This window comes from Siniperca chuatsi, linkage group LG18 (assembly GCF_020085105.1).
Source record: "Siniperca chuatsi isolate FFG_IHB_CAS linkage group LG18, ASM2008510v1, whole genome shotgun sequence".
NCBI lineage: Eukaryota > Metazoa > Chordata > Actinopteri > Centrarchiformes > Sinipercidae > Siniperca > Siniperca chuatsi.
The window spans coordinates 3,873,883-3,899,406 of NC_058059.1; the positions used below are offsets into that span (position 1 = coordinate 3,873,883).

At 39.3% G+C, this 25,524-nt stretch overlaps 1 protein-coding gene across 2 annotated transcripts; it reads right to left on the reverse strand.

The window, feature by feature from the left end:
* LOC122865168 (kinesin-like protein KIF2A) lies at positions 1-25,524 on the reverse strand. 2 transcript variants are annotated; one of them, XM_044173221.1, is made up of 21 exons: positions 25,269-25,520; positions 24,223-24,317; positions 22,325-22,444; positions 20,795-20,849; positions 19,032-19,151; positions 17,367-17,467; positions 16,595-16,690; positions 15,856-15,910; positions 14,633-14,795; positions 13,179-13,269; positions 13,035-13,098; positions 12,858-12,949; positions 10,779-10,921; positions 10,435-10,639; positions 9,757-9,867; positions 9,556-9,623; positions 6,807-6,896; positions 4,700-4,844; positions 4,495-4,596; positions 2,392-2,527; positions 1-803 (listed from the first exon to the last, which is right to left on the reverse strand). In XM_044173221.1, exons 1-21 carry the CDS (start codon positions 25,327-25,329, stop codon positions 718-720), a joined length of 2,199 nt encoding a protein of 732 aa, XP_044029156.1. In that variant the 5' UTR covers positions 25,330-25,520; the 3' UTR covers positions 1-717. The 2 variants fall into 2 exon arrangements, with proteins under 2 accessions (XP_044029156.1, XP_044029157.1); XM_044173222.1 differs by lacking the exon at positions 6,807-6,896 and having other exon boundaries at positions 25,269-25,524.

Consider the following 25,524-nt stretch of genomic DNA (forward strand, 5'->3'; position numbering starts at 1 on the left):
TACAGCAACAAGAAGTAGCCTTTCTTTATTTTGGCAAATTAAAAATGACTGTTTCAGTAATTGTTGCATGTAACACTCTGAAATCAGTAGCTTTGTCTTTGATTATAGTGCCCCCAGTAGGTAAATTAATGTAATGCAAGGCTAGTTTTGTGTTTTAAGCTTTCTCTCAATCAAACATATATTACATATAGTATCAACACAAACACACAGTGGCTCATTTTACACACAAACTCGACATGCCCTGTTCACCCCTGAGCTGAAACAAGGGGGTTGAACAGGAAGAAAATCCTCCAAATATTGCACAAAATGGCAAAAGTTGTTTATAAAATTGGCCAAAGTGAGGATAAGCTATGATTGACCCTATAAAAATGTATTTAAAACAAATAAATATTCACCTTTTTTTGTTTTTGTTTTAAAATGAAGCACTTGTGACATATCACACATACAAAACCTTGTAAATACACTTCACAGAAGGATGGAAGAGCAAAGGCGGTCTGCTCTTTGGTTTTACAGATGGACGGATGGATGATGGGAAGCGATGGCAGCCTGTACAGCAAAGAGGTTGAGGACAGACCAAACGCACAGAGAGACAGTAAGTCATAAAATCACAGCTGAGCTAAATCAGCTCTTTTGTCAACAGTGACCTCCTTAACGGCAGGCCTTCACCTTTCTGAACACAAGTCAATATTACAGTGAAATATCATATATTTTATGTGTCTATAGTGCACGAGGCCTCTTCGGGGTTATCTGTTGGCTAGCTTGCTCTTCTTCCTGGAGTGCAGAACGGAAAGACTTGACTTTATCTGAAAGAAGAGAGAGTATCACAGCACAGTTTACAATGACTGAACTATCAAGAAAGAAATACTTGTGTTTATAACCTCTAAAGATCTTTTAGGACAGGAAATACTCAACATTGCTGCTTCATCTATCTGTTAAAGTCCTAGCTTTTTGTCATATGTTAAAGTTCCTTACAGCTTTATTCAGACATGACAGAACATTTACGTGTTCGTGTGATATTTGGCACCTGGTGCGAGAGAGAGAACAGCTGTAAATTAAAAACGTTCATATAAACGAAGAAGACTGTTGTCTCACAGGCTGCATCATTAGCCAGGTTTCCATCCAAATGTAGGGCAAAGTTTAACAGAATTTTCGGCAAAAGAAAATGCGAATTAATGTACGTTTCCATCCCCTACTGTTATGCGAATATTAGGAGTTGGTTCATTGAGATGAGCAGTAGGTGGCGCTTATGCTTCAGTCAGGTGCCATTAAACCATTGCAGAAGAAGAGGGTGCAACAAGATTACGTAGTTAAAAGTGCGGCAGTCAAACTTCAAATAGTGGGGGAAAAAATAGAAGTAGAAAACATGATGGAAATATGACTTTTCTGTTTCATGTATTTAATTTAAGAAACGCCTCCTCACAGCTCCACACAGATCTGATGTTTTTGTCTGCCGACATTTTTCGTCTCTTCGGTGGAAGCTTGAGTGACGTTTAAGTCACATGCTTTATGTAAGTTGTGATTTATTCTCTAAGTCGGTTTCCATTGCACACGTTGCATTTTCTTTTTATCGATGAACAAACTTTTCCACCTCAGCCTTTTTGTGATATGTCGACTTTGTTTTCCAATTTTCTGCGTTTCCACTCAAGTTTTTTAATGCGCAAATTGAAAATGCTCATTAAAAACGGTGGATGGAAACCCTCCTACTGATGGATGTTAAAACTTACTTTGCAGATGAAGCCTTATTAATGACACACGCCCACGTTGTGTGAATCCACTGATACATTTTCACATCAATTTTATCATTTAACGTTATTAGAGAGAGAATCCTGCTGCTTGTTTTATAATATCTGACATCAGTGCATTAGTATTGACTAACAGGATGCTAAGTTTAATTGCTGTTAGCTCCTATGTATAGGGGTTTTCCTGGATATTTATTTATTCATCCATGCATGAATGAACACTGAAATTATGGGGAGAGACTGTTGGTCTGATTATTACTGCGATTGTACGAGTTTTTTATTTTTATCCTCCTCGGCTCTGGTTGCACTGCAAGGGGAAAAATAGGTTTTATAGACTGAAATGATTTGAGAACAATCTCCTCAACAAGTTAAAATTGTCTCTTTCGCAGTGTTTCACGGTTTATTAAACTAAAGTGTTTTTTGTGCACAAGAGATGAAGACTGAGATAAATTAATTAAAGGCAGTACAAGACACGCATTTCTCTCTGTTTATTGTGCTGCTGCAGCCGGCTCCTTTCAGACTTCTGTTGAAAGTGTCATGGAAATGGTAACGTAAAAGTGAGCAGGGAATTTGTTCAGACACGAGGCCGACAGATTAACATAAAAGGGTTCATGTCTGAAAGGGGCTTAAACATTTAATGACAGATCTTTACCTCTCAGCTCGGTGAGAATGTCTATCTTCTGATCCAGGATTTGTTCTAGTTGAGTTGCAAACGACTCGACATCGTAGTCCACCTCCTCTGTCATTTCCAAAAGCACCTTCTCGTCTTCCAGCCAGCGGATCGACTCCTGTAAGGACACGATGCAGTTTAACACCTTCTGTGTTGTTTAAACTTTAACGTGAGACATGAGACTGATAAAGAGAACGGGAATGAACACCTGCCTTCATTGAACTGTGAGCACGTACATTTCTATGGACTACTTGAGGGAATTGGTCTGTGGGTCACATTTCGAAAGAGCTGTAGCTTGACATTTCATCACATTTCAGTAATAATTATTTGGGCTCTATTTTTGTGGCAGTGCTACGATAAAACAACTTGGTATTTTCCTGACCATGAAATTAGCTTTGTGTGTTTGTGGTATTTTAGTGGGAGTTTTATTCAAATTAAGAAGTGCAAATAGAGTTGTTGGTATTTTGGTGGAAACTGGGTCTTTAGATGTCTCAGAACTACGTCTATTTCTGGCACAATGAAGGACAAACTAAATCCTGTAGATTTTTAAATTAGCATTAAAAAGTAACATTTAGCGTGGTTAAAGCAGGAACATAAAATAGTGTGCACTGATCTATAAATTATTGATTCTTGCAGTATCTGTCAGGGTTCATACACATTTTGATCGATGGATTTCTAAGAAGTTAAAGTGTAACTTCACCCCCAAATTCTGCTAGCTCCCTCCGTCCAAGCATATTTAAAATATGCATCAGAGGACTGCAGGACAAACACTGTAGGGGGCGTGGCCTCCAGAAGGTAAGGAGTGAGCGATAGACAGCTAACCAGCCATGAGTAGCTGCTGTCAGACTCTCCGTGTCCACGCTGGAAACCTGTGTTGTAGCTGAGCTATCATTAGCGGCTGAGAGGCTCTCCGGTGATGGGGGAGTGTCAGTACGTAGCCCTGCTGTTTATCATGGGATCATATGAGGGAAAAGAATGATGCGGTTCTGGTGGTGCTTCTACAGCCGTCAAAAGCACATATCTGAGCCATTGCGCCAAAATTTAAGAATACTAAGTGCATGGTTAGCAAAAACTAGCATAAACTCCAGGGAAGGATGCATCATTTTCCAATTGCATGACTTTTTCAGGTTTTTCTTGACCGTACAGTACGAACAACATATTCTGTTGTCCACAGCTGTTTTACACTGCAGGGATTTAATTAACTGAAGGAGAAGTATTTTATACAGGCACCTGAAGGCAGCGGGGCAGATATATATGTTAAGTCTGCTGCAGCGCCGCTTGATTAAATCATGTGCAAAAGACACCAAATTTGCAACAAGCAAGCTGTGACTTGCAACATGAGATCAATTTGACAAATGTAACTAATCAAAAGAAACTCTACTTGTGACCCACGCACGACAATAATTTGTGAAACAGGATGCTGGCACCATTTGTGATCTGTGTGTAGGAAGTGCTCGGTGAAACAGGCCCCAGGTCGGTTTTAACTCGGTACTCTTGACTGTTTGTTTATGCGGGAGACGTCAGATCACCAGCGCTCATCAATCCTGTGCATCATCATGGCCTTCTTTTGAACTGTTTAGCAAGGACAGCGTTTCATGTTTTTAAAATTTAAAATGCATTACAGTCCAAACGCCACTGTGTCACATCAGTTACGATATCATATTTACAATGTGAGATACAGTATTAAGTAAGTATTGATGCTATCATATAAAACAGCTTCAACAAACTATTAGAGTTTCTATTATTTATTTCTGTACAAATTAACTATTTAAAAAAAAACATCTGCTTCTGGCTGCAGATTTGTGCTGCTGTGTTTATACCGTGCAGCTCCGTACCATCCAGATAACAACACGACTTCCTGAAGAGGCGTCTCTTCATTTGTTGAGCTGCTGTTGTCATGCTTCCCTGTGATTTGGCTCAGCTGTTACAGAGCTATGAGACGATGTGATTTGCTGAGAGTGAATTCATTAATCTGATATATCACTTCAGCCAGCCCGTTTGCACGTTGCGATGTTGCACAGACATGAACCATTGCAGTCTGTGAGCCCATGACCTACCACTGTTAAAATAAAGGCTCTACTGTACCTGGAAAACCGCCCTGTGGTCCTCCAGAACCTGCTCCTCCATCTCCACCAGCTGAGAGACGGCTTCATGGAAAGTGAAGAGCTGCGGGGAAACCTCTTCCTCCTAAAGAGAGCACGACCACGTCGTTTTACATCAGTGACACTGCGACATGTTAACTGATATGTTAAATCAAGCTTACGTACACCCGAGTGAATAAGTAGCTTACGTTCTGTTCACAGAGCAGCTTCAGGTCGTCTCTCTGTGGAGAGCTCCCGACTCCCCACTGAGCCTCCAGCACCTCCAGCTGGTTGACGTGTCCTCCCTGACGGCTGTCCATCGCTGCTGCAGGGTCCACTGTGAGCTCCTTCACCCTGACAACACATCAGTGCCGCTAGTGAAATAACTACTGCTACAGGTATCTGATGAGCAACACTGTGTAACAACCTGGTTGTAGTTGCATGCGATATACAGAAGACATGCAAACAATACAGACTGACTCCATGCATGTTTAGAGTGTGAACATCAAAAAAATAATGAATGGTGGAGAAAACTGGTACTGCAAAATTAACAAACAAAACGACATAAAAAAAGGCAGAAGTTCTCCCTTCTACTAACTTTGGGATTAAGTGATGTAACAACTTGGGCCAATGTGCATTATCATGGGTGATACACACCCTTCCCAAGATATACTGAATATATTTTGGTGGCCTTCAGGTAAGCTCCCCTCCAGACATGTTTTAAGACATAAAATTACTCCCGCTATAATAATAATTTATGGTTTTTCCACAAAGAAGTTCCAATTACCCCGTTAAAAATGCTCATTGAATGCCTCATTTCAAAAGCTTAACTGCTGGACACAAGATGTTTCCTACTTAAATGTAAAGTCCATTCTCAGTGTTTGTAGACCGGAGGTTACAAGTTTCCACATCACACTTGTGTAAGTTGCACACTAGACCAGATTTAAGGTGAGCTCAGAAAAACTTTCCACCTTTTTAGCAGATACATATGAAAACATCCCTATTTACACCTGGTATTAACATGTGATCTGAATCTGGATAATGACATCCGATCCCCGGGTCTTTACATTTACATCTGGTTTTAAAATTCTTGTTATCTCGATTCTGCCCACATTGTGATCAGATATCAATATGCAAATCTGTTAGGCGAGGCTGGCTTGACTTGTCAATAGACATAGTACGTCTCAGGTCAAGGGTAAATTACTTTTAGCGAAGCAAGACTTGCTAGCTAACGTGCTTGCTTAAGCTAGCAGGAAGAGGCGTTGTTAGGTGACCTTTTAACTTGCTGGGCAGATTTTTTTTTCTTAAGAATGTGGTCGTGCTGTACGGATTGTATTTACACCTGAGATCCGATCACAATGCGAGCCAGACCACCTTCAGATATGGTCTGGCTGATCCGATCGCATTCTGATCCCAATTCGTTCTGCATGCATTTACACTTTAACATATGTTTATCCTAATCCAGGTAATGTATCCAGATACAGATCACATGTTAATGCCCGGTGTAAATGGGGTGCTAGTGTCAAACTCTGCGCATACATCATTCTGCACAGTGAAGGTTAAACATCCAAGTGAAGTAACAAGAAGGAAAAACACATTTCTGACTGGAGGGGGACTTTAAATACAACCTGCAGTTAAAGGATAAGACTGGTGATATTCTACATTTTTTGATATCATCAACAAATCCCAAGAAAAGAACAAAACCAACAATGTGTTTGTTCGTCTCCTTAATTGTTTCTGATTCCCCCACCCTGTCTGTGGAACTCAGCCCCAAGCCCATTGGTTCCTACTGAAGGCGTCTTTTAAAACAGCTCTCAAAAATATATAGTTTAATTTTTTTTAAAGGCTTAGTAATTCCTGAAACAGCTGGACATTCTAGTTTTTAGCAAAAGTTACTCAAACAGGAGGAAATAGTGTATTAGTAGGGGACTATTTTCAGCTGCGGATTAATCCACATTTGGTGCTCAGGTGAGTATTTGGGGCAGCAGGAAGCATGAAGGAACATGTCACCCAGTGCAACAGTGTGGCTCACTGATGTGTTTTTAATAGTTTCTGGACAACAATGGAGATCTGGCACAGAGGAAGAAGATATATCAGGCTTTGATACACAGATGATACTTGTTAGTAGATACGTTCATTGTTGGTTTTGGTCTTTTCAATATTAGCCTTGAACTGAAATATACTTTCTATGGCTCTAAGCGACTTTGGGTAACTTCCGACTGGACAGGAAGCAACAAAAATTGTTTGTTAATGAGTAATGGGGATTATGTCATGGGTAGTAACTTGTTGTGTGAGAGATGTATGAAGTGCTCGTACTCGTAAGTAGGGGAGAGCTCAGAGCGACTCCCTCCGCTCCCGCTCTGGGAGAAGGGAATGTCTGAGGGACTTATCCCAAACTCCTTTACTCTGGAAACATGGCAGGAGAGAGACAGAAAAACACAAACGCATAACCACAGAAGAAGAGACGGTAGAGGATTATGTTATGTTGTGCAACCATTCTCACACTAATTTAATTCAGTCAGCATGAACATGTGAGGAGAAGGAAGACAAACAGGGACGCAAAGGTAACCAAGACTAACTGATGTGAACCAAATGATTCAAGATATAAATTGTAACTGGTGCTGCGCTATTCTAGAGAAACAACTGCACTATTCAATGTTTTTATATTAACAACAGGTCAAAGGACTGTGTGATGGGAAAGATGTCGCTTGAGGTGACAAACCCACAGAGAATTATCATTAAACTCTGCAGTTCCCCTCAACTCTAGTCTTTTAGTCTGCTTTAGCTTGTTTTTGGTTTTACGGCCCACAACTTTAATGTTTTTGTTAACCTTCGCTGCACTCATCAAACTCTTTTCCAGCAGCAGCTGATGAAAGCTCTGATTAACCTACTGTACACTACCTCTACCTGCCCAGCACCAAACAACAGACAGACATTACCTTTATAAAGTGATAATTAGGGACTTTTTGATCGGATATGAATCAAAGTTTAATTTGGAGATTCTTAAATTGACGTGAATCGATCAGCCGATCATTTCTCTAAAGAAAGGTCTCCACTCTATTGGTCCCTGTTGAACTACAAAAACAACACTTACGGTCATAAAGTGGTGTTACAGAGTGATGCGTGTTTTCACTCAGAAACAATCTTTGAATACAAACACCAGCTGCAGAAAGCACATTAACCAGAGAAACCATTTCTAAATGCACAGCACATAAATATTGGAACAATTACTCGACAGCAATTTTGATAAGTGCTTAACTGTGTAAAATATTTATCAAGTAAAAATGTTTTCTGGTTCCAGCTGCTTTTCTGTTTTATATCATAATAAATTCAATCATCCACAAGGTTAAATTTTCGGTACTGTCTTGTTCACAATTTATATTAACAGTATTACATCCTTTATAACAAACTGTAATGCCCATATTTATGCGGACGATACAGTTCTATATTGTTATACTGCACACTCAAGCAAGACTAAATACATGCTATTTTCTAGAGCCAGAGATATTATGGACAATAGTTTGCATATTACCACTCTGAATGGACAGAGTATTGAGAGGGTTTCAGAGTACAAATATCTTGGTATCTGGCTGGATCAAAACGTTACATTTAAATTTCACATTGACACACAGCTATGACAAATGTTCCAATGTTCAGTAGGAAGCGGATAATTGAAGCTGTTTTCTTGTCTGTCTTGGACTATGGTGATGTTTTCTATAGACACGCCTCTGCCTCCACTCTTAAACCTCTGGATTCAGTTTATCACTCCGCCCTAAGATTCATTACCAGTGACAGTTTTTCTACTCATCATCACATCTTGTATGAAAAGGTTGGGTGGGCATCTCTAACAGTAAGACATGACAGGCATTGGTTTCAATTTATTTATAAAGCCCTTAATGGCAACTTATATCACTTCCTTATTAAACTGGTCCCACAGTCTTTATTTAACTCGATTTAGTGACTGGTAGAAGCTCGATGTCCCACGTGCAAACACTAAATTTGGGTAAACTTTTTTTTTTGGTTTTTGTGCTGCACACACTTGGAACATTTAACAACACACACTACAACTCAACGCATACCTGTAGTTCAGTTTAAAACCACGATTGGGTATCTTTCACCATTTCTTGACATTTTATACATTAAACAGTTAATTTAAACATAATAATCTTTGGCTGAATACAGACAACAGCTGCAGAAAGCACATTAACCAGAGAACAGCAAAACTTTTCCTTTTAGCCGTTACTGAATTAACGTTAATTAGCTATATCGGATCTTATTTTAACCAGCGACAGTCAACTAAAAATGAGAAGCTGCTACCTTTTTATGTAGCATTGCTCTTTGCTAATAAAAAGAGTGAGGAGAGAGATTTGTTAGTGTCAGAGCTCAACGAAACCGGGTATTTCGCAGACTGGTAACCGCATCCAAAATGGAACCGGCAATCTAAACCCATCCCTAGTGATAATGTCAATTTTGTATTTTACACCATTTTCCAGAAGAAAAATCAATGAATACTGCTCTATGTTTTGCCTACAAATCACAGCTCTTACACTAAGCTTTACAGTGATTATTAAAACACAAACATTTAAATTAGAATTTATTTAACTGAGATGATAAAATGAAAAGTCTATTCATATTTACATTATTTTGAGTGTATTTTAGATACATATACAGTCAGCTGTCACCATCACACTCATCACTGTCTGGGTATGAAAGGAAATGCTATGAATTGAATTTGACTTCTTTTTTAAAAGCAGGAATCTCAAAAAGCTCACTGAAGCAATAGATAAAACACATGAAACCACCATCAGAAGAAAGATTTCTCATGCCTCTTTACAATAGGGCTCAGTTTAGAGATTGAGAGTGTGGATCGTTGCTGTATGTAGAGATGTGTTTTTATGTAAAAGTGAAAGTAATACCAATAACCCTGTACAGCCACTGATGCTGGATAACTAAAATATCTTATTTTAATGTATTATATTGTGTCCTTGATTTACAAGACATAGAAACACCTTCTTGAAATTTAAATTGCAACTCTTCAAAAGCTTTTTGAAGCAATCAATTTTACCTGTTGGCATATCTCAGCGTGTTCAAGGTGTTTTCACATGATGCCATTCCAGGAGAGACGGTTGCAATCTGTGCAGGGAAACAGAAACAGAGAGTTAGATCAATAATTATCAACAAATCTGTCAACCACCATCATATTTTAAATAATGCATCTGTCCACAGAAGGTACAGTAATATACACACAGCTCTGCTTTTGTCTCACCATGCATGTCCTGGAGTTTTCTCCTATGAAGGAGTCCCTCAGCACTTGGGTTAACTTGCTGGCTCTAAATGGAGTGTGAGGTTTGTTTCTGCCCAGAGCTCGAATACACTCCTGCAGAGAGAGGAACATCATCAGTGGCTGTGTAGAGTAACAATTTCTACATGCATATCACATTAATATTGGAATAGTAATAGTCGATAATCGCATAGCTGTGTAAAATATTTATCAAGACAAATTTAAAATATTCTCTGCTTTCTGCTTCTCAAATGTGGTGATTTATTAAATGAAATATCTTTTGGTTTTGAACTGTTGGTTGGACAAAACAATCAACTTAAAGATGTCAGCTTGGTCTAGGAGAAATTTGGATGGGTATTTTTTTTTTGCCATTTCTTGACATTTTATACATACAATTCATCTAAAGATAACTGGCTGCAGATGGGACAGCACTGTCATACTGTCTGCTGCAGTCCGATACAGAAAGGGTTAAACAACTAAATGGAAGGCCCTCAAACATACAACTTGCAGGAGTGAGTGCTAAGAGTCATCCCTCTGGTCCCATATAGACTCATCCAGGTTGAGGGTGGAAGTAAACAGGCCACCATAAGTATGGTGGCATCTCACTTATAAACCTGCTGTATTAAAAGGATTTTACCCCCTTTTTGCCAGGAAATATGTGACCTTTAGTGCCAGCAGGCTCTTGTTGATCTCGGCTCCTTCGAGGCGAGTCTGACGGTCAGCGCTGGATGTGTCTGCCCCTCTCTCATTCCCCGCCAGGTCAATAAGGGAGAACTTTCCGTGCATCTTCCCCCGCCGACGCAGAATTATCTGGAACACAGCGTGGCTCCGAGAGGAGTGAGCGTTCGCCGAGGTCTGACCAGAAGTCCTGAGGGAAACACAGGGACAGAGGAAAAACAAAGCTTATTCTTGAGGGCCAATCCAAACTTTTCTGAACAATATTTATAACTCAGCTACTCTCAAACTACTGCTCTTGCTGCTGTTTTATTTAAACGATCATCTCGTACCTGCAGCTGTTTCCCACTTCGATGAGTTTGAGGACATCCTCTGTGCATTTCACCTCCCTCTCCTGCAGCCCCACCACCTGCACCTGCTGCTTCCCGTCCTCCAGGACCCGTAACTTGGCTTTGCGGTTTAGCAGGTCAAACACCTTTTTAATACAAACACAAATTGGTTCAGCGTTTCACCTGACGTCTCTTAAGCTTTACTGTGTCTCTCAGGGCTTCTAGGGCTGCCCCTAACGTTTTTTTAATCGATTTAACTAACGATTATTTCTTCGATTAATCTAACAACTAATTTATCGATTATTCTAAAGATTCTTTTTTATTAGATTATTTTAACAATTAATTTACCCAAAATAAATATCAAAAAACTTCAATCATTTTCTCTTAAAAACAAACAAATGTAACAAGAAACAAAGTGTGTACTGCAGGGCATTATTCTACAATAAAAAATATATTTGTCTATTGAGATTATGATCACATTTGAAAGAATAAATTAATATTACCCTATTTCTAGTAGGTTATTTCTTATGTTACCATTTTTATTCTACTTAATTCACCGCCTTATTTTAGTGTTTACTCACAAACTACTTTAATCTGCTCACCTTGCTTTTCCCTTCAGTCGTCCCCCCCCCCACGCCACTTTCTGTTTCTCTCTCTCTCTCCCTGTATGTGTCTGCACTGTTGACTTCCTTCGTCAGCATTGTTTTATAAAGTCGCCCAAAAAACACAATTTTGGATGCTGCAGCTTGTTCTCCGGGGCGAATCCATGCTTTGACCGGGTACAGCCATACTTCATTGCGACGGGCCGCCGCACGATATGCAAATCGGCGTATTTTTGTAATCGATGACATCAATTACATCAATGAATCATCCCAGCCCTAAGGGCTTCTGTAATGTTTCTCTCCAAATGTCAGGCAAACTCTAAGCAATGGTTTTAAATGCTGCAACAAATCATAAGCTGAAGTGAATACACAAGGTTCTTGAACAAAGCCACGGCAGAAAGATAAACTAGCTAAAATTACTCCGACCTCAGAGTGCAACTATAGAGTTATTTAGGAAGGGTGTTACTCTTTTATGACACAAAGTAGAAATTGGTGATAGTTTTCCTTTCCAGTTTGCAGTATTGGACAAAGGAAAATTTTGAAATGCAGAAAATACTATCAATTTTTTACAGGCAAATAATGTAGGTAAGTATTCTAGGTTATATATGCAAAAATATCATAGTGGCCAAAATGAATATATATCTTAAATCTCATACCAATCTCATATCTCATCTTACCTATATTCTCTTTGCATAGTAGGCTATGAAGTAAACATTGGCAACCACTTGCATGGCCTAACAAGACTGAGGCTCTGCTGTACGTAGGTACGGTGATGCTTTGAGCTAAATGCTGATGTTTAGCAGGTATAATGTTCACCATCTTTGTTTAACATTTGTTAATTAGCACTAAACAAAGTAGAATTACCCTAGTCGGCCCTATCCAATCGTTTTTCAATGCTTACTGTCGTGCATCTTGGATATTTTGTGAAGCAATGTCCAGTTCCTCTTTCACTACACCCCCTGTTAATATATGTGCCCTTTACAGATGGGCGAAAATCTTCTGTAACATGTCTCAAATACTATATCCCTGCAGTTGGCAAACATAAAATAAATAAATAATTATTAATATTATGACTTGCGTGAATGCAGCTTGTTTTTCCATGACTTCACACACTTCACACGTCAAAAAACGCTAAGACTGCAAGGACCTCGACAGCATGTGTCTAATTTGCACTGTATTACACTGACACTCACAAAAATTGTTCGGTTTGAATAATTTGTTACAGTTAAGGACACCTCTGGATCTCTTCTAAGTATCAGCAGAGAGATAATTTCCTAAATTAAGAAAGTAGATCAAATGCTTTTATTCATGAGCCTAAAAGAGAATTTTTGGCCATTTAGGCCTGATATCCTACCCTGAGACTCTAGATAAATATGGACCCAGAATTTGAAAGAACACTTGCATCAAAGTTTCAGAGGCAGCACAAACTCAGTCCTCTTCTTGAATAAATTAATTACTAATGATGTTAAAAGACACTTGCCTTCCCGCTGTAAATCTCGAAAAATGTGGCAAAGATTTGGAGATCCAACTTCTTGTAATTTGGCTTCTTTATCATGAGAAAGACATCTCTGGCTGCATGAGGAAAGAAAAGGAGAACTGAATTCAGTCAAATGGAGTAAACCAACAGTGAAGATAGAGAGGTATGGGAGAAACTAACCAGACAGTGCATAGATCCCTTTAGAGCAGTCCTGGTTCTTTCCTGAAAAGTCCCCTCCCATCGTCTAAAAAGGAGATATCAGTTACAACAGGAAAAGTGCACTAAAAACATACACTCTTCTCAAGTTAAAATCAAAGCACTCACATGTGTTTTTCCGCTTCCAGTTTGTCCGTATGCAAAACAAGTCGCCATCCCCCTCTCAAAAATGGTCTCAACCAGCGGCTGAGCAGTGAACCTGGAGCAGAAGCGCGTAGGTTAGCATGAGCAAATTGTGGAAAATATATAAATGAAACTATAATTTGTAAATAATTTAAGAAATTATTAAAACTCAACTCATTATTATAAAATGTTATTTCATCCTTCTTAGATACTTTTTATTTCATGCCACTTTTCATTACAGTGGTGTTGTCACCGCCCTCTCACCGTTCAGCCAATCACATGTCCCCTGCCTTTTAAGCTAGCAAGCTCAACAACTGATTTACCCATTTAGCTCCTTTTTAGCTAGAGCAACAACAATATAATAATTCTGTATCAACTGTCTAGCTGCTGCTGTAAATACACACAGTACACAGACATAGACACTACCATCTTTTATTTATTTATCTTAACAAGGCTGCACGTGCCACTTACCTAGCTGGATAACTAGCTACCCAGGGCTGTGAGCTTGGTTTATTACTCAGCATCAAAGTGAAGATACAGTGTTAACGGCAGCAGCTAACGTTATCTGGTTAATCCAGAGTTACTTCTGTCACATTTTGAATCACAAATGTGTCAGAGAAAGATTAAAAAAAAAACAACTCTGTGAATATCTTTCTCTGTGGTTGCTCAAGCCAACATCAGCTAGCTAACAATGCTAACAGACTATTCACTTTGATGCTGAGTAATAAGCTCACAAGCCAGCCTGGCTAGCTAGGTAGCATGAGCAGCCTTGTTAAGCTAAGGCTTAAAAGTTACAGAAGTTAGTTACTGTGTTTTAGCTGGTTGATTCAAAATAACGTTGGCATTGTTGTTGCTCCAGCTAACAGGAGCTAACTGGCTGGTTGGTAGCAGTTGTTTAGCTTGCTAGTTTAAGAGAAGCAGGGGGTATGTGATTGGCTGAAAGGTGAGAGGGTGGTGACAACACCATGGTTATGAAAAATTACATTATGAAATAAAAAGTGAAATAATAAAATTATATAACACTTTTTAGCATTGAGTATTTTTAGCCTTTATTTGATAGAAACAGCTGAAGAGAGACAGGAAATGTGGGAGAGAGAGAGGATGACATGTAGCAAAGGTTCGTGGATTCAAACTCTGGCCGCTGCGGTATGGACTCAGCCTTGTACATGGGGCACATGCTCTACCAGGTGAGCTACCGGGGCACGCCATAATGTTATAAAACTTAAAAACATTAAAATTAAATAAAAATGTTATCCATGAAATTATTTTGTTATTAATTAATATGAAAATGAATGATAAAATTTCATATTAATGAGTTAAGTCTTAATACTTAAATTATTTCACAAATTGTTACACAATTTATTATGATTATTTCATAACTTTAAAAAAAAAAATGTATTTAATATTGAACATTTTGGGCTTCCATAGAAACACATTACCTGTAAACCATTTCATTGGTGGAGTTCTCATCAAAGGCGAAGTCAAATCGGAAAGTCTGGTTCTCTAAGTAGCGGGTCAGGTCTACTTTCTGCTTGGGCTCATGGACCATTACCACGTCCTTACTGGGAATGGTGATCACATCCAAATCCTTCACTGACAACTCTAAAGAGACATGGACAAAGACATTTTCCCCCCATTTCTTTGTTCATGTGTATGCTACAAAGAAAACGCCAGTTGCCGATACTGTGTTCAGACAGAACGCGAGGCGAATTTTAAGAGTTGGCACGACTGCATACAAATTCTATGAAAAGACATGGTTAGATGCAAATTTTCCTGGGGGAAGCGCGACTTGATGCAAAATATTTTAACCAGGAGAAATTTGCACACAGACTAAAGTGAAAATGATGTATTCAACTTTGTGTAGATTCATGAATAAAACTCTGTGTACGCAGATAGACAGAAATACGCAGACGCATTCTTTTCGTCAGATTTAAAGCCGCACGTACGCCTGATTCTGTATAATTCTCAGTCATTGTTGAGCTGGGCGCAAGTGCACGAACCTCATTTCTACTCCCACAGTTTGCCATAAATGGATGTAGAAACGCCCTTAAACATCCGTTTGCATATCGATATTTGTGCCCACTCCACCACTCATTAGACCTGTCAAAGAGAAGAACGGCAAACAAGAAGAGCAATTTCACCCATTGTGTTGCATCAATGAAGTTCTAGCTAGAAGCTAGATTTGACCACTGTGTTTACCTGTCTATCAAATTTCAGATTATTGTCTGATTATTGTATTATTCCGAAGTTTTTTGCATAGGGTCTGATGTGATTGTACAACTGATCATTAACAGGAAAATAATAGCTTAAATGTAGATAAAAAGAACGACAAAATTCATCATGAGTCATGACTAATTAAAACTTTTAGGGTTAGTTTATAAATGGTGTATGCATGGTGTTTTTGCGTACGTATCGTTTATGCATCCGGCCCCTGGAGTTTCTCGTGAGATCTCTAGTGAGGCTGAGCTGAACTCAAACAAACGCAGGTGGTGCCTATGTTGCTAGCTATCTTACAGCTAAACGTAGACACAAACACAAAAGAAGAACACAATGGGATAGCCGGCAGCGAGAGAGGGGCAGGTAGTGCGGAGGGTTAAGAGGTGAGGGGGGGGGGTGCTTTGCGCTCTGTCTGAACACACCTACTGAATAAAGCTACTCTTACCTTTTTTATTGAGGGGACGTGCACGTACACATACACATATCCTGTGCTCCTCGATCTGAAACATCAACAGATAAATTGTACTGTGCTGTATGTATTGTGTAAACACTTGTATAAGACATTGGAAAGAGCCTCTGTTCAGACATTTTAGCGCCTCAACATCACAACCTTCCCCCTTATATTTCCCCTAAAGTAGCTTTAAGGTTGGAAAAATCAACTTATTACACAGTTTCACATAGAGCTTGTTTCAGCTCCTCGAAGCTCTATGATGTTTACACTGAGTGAAATATTCAAACCCCAATGTTTTCTATGGATGCATAGAAATGTCTTGTGCATGATTTTATACACATTTCCCCAAAGTTCAACCGGACATATGTGCTAAATTTGGAAACTCTGGGATCTCAACAAAAATTTTAAATAAAAGTTCTGTGGGTTTTAACAATGTTTGGCTACACAGCATGAGATTGTAATGACTGGCGGTGTTTAAGGAGCTAATTCTCAGAAGCCAACACACTAAAATGATGTAAGAGACTAAGCTGGTTATAGTTAATGATAACAAGCTTCACAACAAGAGCAAATATAGCTGTGTTCTTTTGGTTAAGTACCCAACAGTAATTTCTAATGAAATCTCATGCATGTGTGTATATATATATATAACATATATAAATATGTGATGTGGAGGAAATAACCAAAACCAATACTTTACACTGAATCTGGAAACATGGCTGTAAACCAGACTTACCAGATCATTACTGGTTAAAGGCCTGTAGTCTAGACTGGCTCTGAAGTCTCTGATCATACACATGATTTCATAGTTTGGCAAATTGACTTCCACCTCCTGAAATGGACAGAAAACAAAAGTATCAAATGAAACGTACACCCAAAAAGCCAATAAAAGCTGTGCATTTTGTATATTTTACATATCCATACAGGCACAGCAGAGAAAAATATATGTATTTTTTCTGAAGCAAATGAAAACCATGTTCTTTATTTGGAAATATGAGAAAATGTGTTGTAATATTGTGCTTTTTTTAAATTTTCAAGATGGAAATTATCCTACTAGAGTTGTGCATGAAACCCGAACCCGGCTCGAGACCTGAAGCTATATTTTTGCTTAATTTCATACATTATTGACCCGCAACACATGGAAGTAAACAATTGGCACAGTCAGGGGGACATTTCTTAAAGTCCCGTCATAAACATGTTTCTCCTCTTGTTCCTTTTCTTGGATGTTTGAGTTTCACTGTGCAGAGTGATGTATGTGCAAGAGTGCTCACCTTAAATCTTATGATTATATGAGATTACAAATAATTTGGAAGCCAATCACAAGTGATGTGGAAACTTGAAGCCTCCAGGTCACATACACTGAGGATGGACTTTTAAGTGAAGTAGGAGACATTTTGTGTAGAGTAGTTATCCTTTACACACCTCAGACACTGTGTATATGTGTGTGTATACTGTATGTGTGTGTGTGTGTTTGACAGTGTGTGTATATGTGTGTGTTTGCTACTCACTTGTGCCCTCTTCTCTCTGAGCTCTTGTTGCTGAAGTCGCCTCTTCTCGCGTTTCTCCTGCAGTTTCTCCACTTCCTTCACACAGTTGGATTTCCTCCGAGCTGGAAAATTATCAGTATAATCACAATTAACAACCAAAATTATTTAGGGATAAGGACGGTGTTGTTCTACATTTTTCTAATAGAGTTCCCTACCCTGTCTGTTGCACTCAGCCCCAAGACCATTTATTCCTACTGAAGACGTAAAACTTTAAAAACAGGTCCCGAATATATAGTTTATTTGTTTTTTCAGTCTCAGTAATTTCCTAAAATAGCTGCTCACTATAGTTTTTATCAAACATTACCAAACAGGAGGAAATAGTGCATTTGTTGGGGATTATTTTCAGCGGCGGATTAGTCCACATTTGGTGCTCTAGTGAGCATTTGGGGCCGCAGGAAGGTGTGTGTGTGTGTGTGTGTGTGTGTGTGTGTGTGTGTGTTCATGTCAACATGTTACCCAGTGAAAGCAACTAAGTACATTTACTCAAGTACTGTACTTAAGTATAATTTTGAGGCACTTGTACTTTACTGTACATTTATTTAACAGCTATTGTTACTAGTTACTTTGGTAAGGCTCTGCACACCCACACAAGTGTTTTCAATCACTCTGGCTGATTAAACCTCTTAGTCCAATTACACCTCTTAGGTGTAAGTTGGGTGGAGCTATGTTGTACTATTAAGGGTGTTAACAGGGTGAGTTGCCCCTCCCAGCAAGTACTGTGGCTGGACTATGGGTGTGAAGGAGCTTTAAGATTTTACATACAAATTATATCATACCTTTTATAAAATATGATGCATTAGTATTGATTAAACCACCAAACCATATAATACTCTAAGTAATAAGCATTTGCTCCATCTCAGCCAGCTACAGCATTAATATGCTACTTATACTTAAATGTATCAGAAGTAACAAATCAATAATGTATAATATACCACTGACAGGGTCCACTCTGCATAATAAGTACTTTTACTTTTGATACTTGAAGTACATTTTTCTGGTGATACTTATAGACTTGTACTAAATTTGGATTGCAGGACTTACTTGTAGCAGAGTATTTTTACACTGTTGTGTTACTACTTTTACTTAAAGCATCTAAATACTTCTTACGCCACTGGTTTTTCATAGTTTTTGGACAATAATGGAGCTCTATGGCACAGAGGAATAAGATATCAGGCTTTGGATAAACAGACAAGTTGTTAGTAGGACACATTCGTTGTTGGGTTCAGTGTTTTTAATGGGATATGATCTCCCGACTTATTCTTTTTAAGTGATTCTGCAGCTTTCCAAATGCACATTTTATATTTCCACAGTAAGCTACATTCATGCTAATTCCAACAGCCACAGCTGAAAACTAAAACAAGTGCTGTAGTATGAGTCGAAGTCCAGAAGCCAAGCCAGTGAGAAACTGTGAAAGAGCCTTTGACGCCCTTGCACACACAGCTGTGTGGGAGCATGACCTCACTCGTTGTGGCCTCTGCAACATACCCTCCACCAGAAAATAACAACACACACACACACTTGGTCTTGGAAACTACCTCGAAGTACATCAGAGATTACAAAAACTAAGGCATGTGGACTTGAATAACCTCTGACATGCATGATCCAGATGGAGAGACTGCGTGTTACCGTTCTGCTGCTGTAACAGGGTCTGGTTGAGTGCAGATTGGGGCGCGATGGCTGGTGGAGGTGGCTCTGCAGCTTGGCTGTGCTGGCTGGGACGGGCCCGAGTGGTTCCCACTGCTGCAGCTGAGGAGCACACAGTCCAAGATAAATCATCCATTTGTGCAAGTTAAAGGGTCATTTCAACAAAATTATAAAACAAACATACATACAAACTGTTTTTCCACTTAGCTCTACTGGTATCGATGCATGCAGATAGTTTTGGTTTTATTTAGAGCTGAAACGATCAGTCGGTTAATCTGAGTTGATTGACACAAAATTAATTGGTAACTATTTTGATAATTGATTCATTCTTTAAGTCTTTAAGCAAAAATGGCAAACTTGCTGGTTCCAGTTCCTCAAATGAGAATATTTTATGGTTTTCTTTGTCTTATGATGGTAAACTGAATATCTTTGGATTGTGGACCGTTGTTCACAAAGCAAGACATTGTAAGACGTTCCCCTTGGGCTCTGGGAAGTTGTGATGGCCAAAGTTTTTATTTGCTGACATTCTCCAAACCAAATGATTAATCAAGAAAATAAATGATCACAAAACTTTACTGAAGAAACAATCCCTGTGAAAACTGTTTACAGTGAGATCTGTGGATACAAGATAGATTTATTGATCATTTTACAACACAGGGTTATATAATGAGATTTTGTTTTGTAGTTCCCTTTATGCTACTCAAAAAAAAAAACTATATACAGTAGATCAGTGAATAAATAATAATTAATAGAAATAGAAATTATTATCCAGAGTAACAAAGACATTGTTTCTGGAAAGATGCGTTGGTGTTGAATTTTTTTAAAATGTAATTTTTAAATGCTTTGAGCACCACAGATGAAAATTCATTCACCCCTCTGTACTGCTTTGGTGGAGAAAAGATGGATATCTTAAAATCTGGGCAAATAAAATAAAAAACTAAAGTAATTGCATGGCTAGATACTAGGGATGCACTGGCCCCTATACTGACCTTATTAATCGGACTGGGTAACAGCCAGATGTGACCCATCCACATTAAATACTTTAATATTTTCTGTTCTGCCCTGTTCATTTAGCTGCAGCGAGCTATTACTTTCTGCATGTGCTTCACAGAAAATATGCATTTTAATGCGAAGGCAGCGGTAGGCCTTTTATTATGAAATCCAAAGTGTTGACAATGACATTCACAGCTTTTACAAAAGTACATTTTCTGCACATTTTGGTCAGGAATTCGTTTTGAAACATTGCATGGACGAAGTAACGTTAAATGTGACTACATGTGTAACAAGGCTTGATAAAAGGAGATGAGAACTGACGCTAAATCTTATTTAAAAACAAACTTTTAGGACTGGAGTAAAAATAACTACGGAGGAACTGTGTGACATTAGTTTGTGAGGAAAAAGAAGAAATAAGACAGAGCCACACGCAGGTGAATCCATTAGATGAAGAACTGCAGAAGCATATAATTAACCTGAATGGTGCTTTTTTTGTCTCGGCTGTCGTGTGGACACAAAGAAGAGAGCAGTGCAGCATCGACTCTGATCGTTTCAGCTCGTTCTGTTTGTAACGTCTGAATCTGTTCACTACACCAGTAATCCTAAAGCAGGAACTGTCTGTGTTACATGTAAAAGACATGAACTTGATGGCATCTCTGCCTTCAGGTCAAGATATGATTTAAAAACTCACCCACACCTCCCTGGGGAGCAGTGCTTCAGTTAGAAAAACCTCCGATTTAAATCAAACTTACCTCTATTCTCCCGTGGAGCATTCTCAGCCTTTGGTATTGCTGTAATCCGTCTGGTCTGAAAACAAAAAAAACAGAACCATAAACCATTACAGAGCTGAAAGTAGACTGATTTCACAGACACTGTTCAAGAACACTCCCAACATTAAAGTGGGTGTCTGTCACCGTCATGGACAATTACATGCTGAAGTCATTATCAAACATTTTTGGAGCAGTTTGAACAAATTTCATTAGCTGATCTCAACGCACAGGTTAACACAAGTCTAACCTATAAGTGCATTAGCAGCTATTGTTACACAACCAGACTTTGATTAAAATACAGAAGCTAAGTCTATGACAATAAGGTGTGAGACATATTTAAAAAACCTGCTTCCTCACAGTTGAAAGAATAACTGTGGTGCTAATGATGATTTTCACAGGTAAACACTCATCTGTATAACACACAGTAGTTTGGAGTAGGGCTGCAGCTATTGATTATTTTAGTAATCGAGTATTCTACCGATTATTCCATCGATTTTAATCGAGTAATCGGATTAGACTACTCATACTTTTGCTTTATTAAAGTTTATTAAATTATAGTAAATATGCAAAAGAGAAAATAAGACAGGTCTCTTAAAATGAACAATTAATTGGTTTAATTTTAAGAAAAAATCTACATTTTTATTGCTTAAATTGCATACAATAATATTATCTGTCAACTAAACCCATTTAGTGCATTTAAGTGCCATATTGCATTCTGGGTTTTAAAGAAAACAAGTTTCAGAACTACAAGTTTCAACTTAACTACAGCTCAGGCATAACGTAAGCCTTTACTGTCTTCTTCATGGCATCTGTAGGAGGCAGAAACGAGTGGACAGGAACTGTGACTATCATAATAATAAATAACATGAATGAAGCTCAGGCTTTCACAAATTGGCCGCAGCATTTTATTTTCTTGAACAAAACCTTTCTAACTTAGGGACATAACTAGCCACCATATTGATTTACGTAACTAGCCATTACATAGAGCCATAATTAACGTAGCCTACATTCTTTACTAGCCTTCATATGGCTTGTGTCGGGTCCGCTTTGTGGACTGGACGCACAGACTGTAACGTTATGTTTTCTGCTGAGATGCTGAAGCACAGACATCGTGCTATTGTGGTAGGCTAGTTGGGTTTTACAATAGACACACTGCAAAGAGTTTTCGTGGACACTTTGTCGCTTCTCTGCGCCCCTCGCTATTTTCTCTCTTCCTCCTTTTTGTAATCCACGCTGTCAAATCACACCAAAGACGCTCTGAACCGTCTCTTGTGCGGCAGTAATAATCATCCGTGCAAAACACAGTGCGCTGTATGTAATTATATGGATTAAACAAAGCTTGCTGATGATTTTTAGTAATCGAGTTACTCGAGGAATCGTTTCAGCCCTAGTTTGGAGCCTTGTGATAAAAAAAAAACACCATGTTCTCTTCAAATCAGGAACAATAATCTATGACCATGTCATGTATGAGAAAAGGGATTGATAATTGGTAGCAACTGGTGAGGAGCAGACCTTGGGGAGTTTGCTGGTTTTGGCAACATTGGAGGGAGGAAGAGGAGCTTCAGGACTCTGTGGTATCTCCTCATCAGGAGCAACATCTGGATTCAGAGCAAAGACGCTCTCCAGATCGATCTGAGGCAGAAACAAGACAGATGGTTATTATTATTATTATAATAACCTTTTGATTTCATCAGGTAATCTCACTGAGATCAAGATCTCTTTTGCAAGACAGAGTATAAAACCCCTTTCACACATGCAGTCTATCCCTGAAATGTTCAGGAACATTTTCTGCATGGGGTCTTGTGTGAATGGGAACAGGGATCGATATTCACGGAAATCTGTACCTCCAGTTTCTCACCTCAAGACCTCAAGTGACATTTCAGGGGAAATGGCTGTGTTGTGAATGAAAGCAGTAACATTACAGGGACCAGCACATAAAGGCCAGTGGTGGAAAAAGTATTCAGACCCTTTACTTCAGTTAAAATCCTGCATTCAAAACCTTACTTAAGTAACAGAATGTAACTATTATCAGCAAAGTTCACTTAAAGTATGAAAAGTAAAAGTATTCATTGTGCAGTAAAATGCTCCCTGACAGTGTTTTTACTATTATATCTGATGTTTCTGGATTAATATTACTGCTGCATTAATGTGTTTACTGCTGTACTACTTTATATACAGTTCGGTAGTTTAATCTACAGCGATGCATCATATTCTATAAGATGTTTATAGCGTTGCTGTCCTAAAGTAAACTTTTCATGAGCTCAGAAAAACAGCCCCCATCTATTGCCAATGTTCCTGAATGAAGCTGCATGTGTGAATAGTGAAAATCACTAACAGTGCCTGAAAGGTTATCCCTGTGATTTACTGGGAACGATGTGTGAAAAAGGCTTAAGAGTATAGAGAGCCGAGGTGAAACCGGAACTTCCAGGTTCTGTTTCTGAAGGAAGAAAACCTCATTCAAAATTATCTAATAACGTTGATTATTCAATATTTGTTTTTGTTTTTTTTTAGCTGCCTTTAACGAACACCATTTCCCTTAATCCCTAGACGTTAGCGGGCTAAACGTTGCGGCTCGACAGAAGAGGCGAGTCATGAGCGAGTCAAGAGGTTGCGGTTAGTTCAGACATGACTGTAACAACTGCAGGACAGAGACAAAGTTTTAAGACAACTAGAAAGATTAAAAAATTACTTTAGAAGAGTATTGTGACGAAATCAAGTTACGATGACGCAAGTAGTTTTTTTTACATGGGCGTTGTAGTTTTTAATAATTGTTTAACTTTGTTAAAATCACAAAGGTTTCAGTTCATTATAGCAAGCCATGTAGTGGAGCCAATTTGTCTTATATGGAAAATAAACTTCAGGAACAGGCTTAATTTTTTTCAGAAAGACCCGATGAAAGAAATGCCGAATGACAGATTGCACTGAGTTACAGAAGCTAGTGGAACACAGGCTAGACAGGAAGTGACGTCGTGACTTCGGCTCTCTATTGAAGAAGAAACAGAAAAGAGGATGAGACGCACAACAAAACACAGCCAGTGACACACAAACAGCATCATCTAAAAAGATTTAATTTAATAATCTTTGTAATTTATTACATTCATATGGTGCAAAGTTGTGGAAGGCTGATGAACTGTAGTTTTATATTTGATTAGATATATTGAGGCGGTTTTAGTAGGAGACATTTATAAACTCCTTTTTCATGTAGTACACAGTAATTATTTCAGATGGAGGCTGTGAGGGAATTACTCTGCAGTAACAGCACAAATAAAACTCATATCTAATGCAAGTTAATTTAACTGTGTCTTGGTGCCACACTAATTATTTTCCAGACACGCTGAACGGACAAAAAGAATTTCATCAGTTGATTTGTCAAGCCAAGACATAATATAGGAAGTTAGTGGCAGCTGTACCTCTTTCCCTTTGGTGTCTCCGTTCTCGATCCACTCCACTGTCACACTATCATTGTCCTCGTGCAGCGATGTGACCATCGCCTGGTGTATTCGCCCTGCGGAGAGAGGATGTAAAGAGATGCTAGGCCTGCTCTGCGCTGCATGGGACCGTAGAGTCGACGCTTATAGGATATATATGCTGCTTTAACCTTAAATCACAGAGGCTGACATCAACACATCTAATGAGCCATGAACCAAACGTATCTCTAACTGAGAATATAATTTTCAGATCATTTCATACAGGGGGAAAAAACATGTCAATGCCTAACATTTTGGATTCCTGCAGTCACAGTTTATCACTAAAATAAGGATACTGAGATGCTAATGGGTGTGGCTCATGATAAGACTTTCCCCTGTCATTCACTATGTCACACACAACTTCAAGGGCTGCATTTAGTGGCTGTTAATTGGATTCTTGGCAGCCAGGTCTGTCTTTAAAAAAAAAAATAATCCACAATTGTTTATGAGCACAAATGAGTTTTAAACCAGGCTGTTTTTGTGGCAGTGAGATGAGATGCAGTCAGAGGGGAGAGGCCCCATGCATGCAGCCATCCATCAGCCCATGATTCACAGGCCACTGCTACATGATGCAGTGCAGGTTGGTGCAGTTAGTAGCACCGGAGGGGTTTCAGCCATGATGCAGCGGGGAGGACAGAGCAAGGCAGGGCAGGTGTCATTTTTGGCCGGACAGGTGGACGTACCCGCCCGCCTGCTCCGGCCGCTCCCCCCCCCCGGGGCTTGCCGGCCGGCCGGTCGGCCGGCGTGTGTCTGCTTCACTGACAGTCGACAGCAGAATGACAGACAACAACATTTCTGTTGTTTTTTACGGCTCTAACGCTTCACTCGCCGGGTTTTTAACACGACACCCCGGTGAAAACGATGATGTAGCAGCTTGCTAGCTAGCATAAACACCCCGCTGCGGTAACGTCTCTCATCCGGACCCGCCGGATCTATAAGTGTATATGTGTGTGTGTGTGTGTGTGTGTGTGTGGAGCTAGCTTACGTACCGTCGCTCCGTTTTATCTCCACATAAATGCCCACGAAGATCTTCCCAAAAATACCGGCCATCTCTCTCCTCGTGTGATATGTGTGTGTGTGTGTGTGCGCGCGCGCGTGTGTGTGCACGCGCGTGTGTGTGCGGAGCCTGTCCAAGCTGCGTGCTGCTGCAGAAACTGAGGTCACTGGCGGTCAGTCACAGGCGAGGCAGGAGGAGAGGAGAGGGAGCCGGTGCGCATGCGCGGGCGGTGTCACTCAGAACAGTTT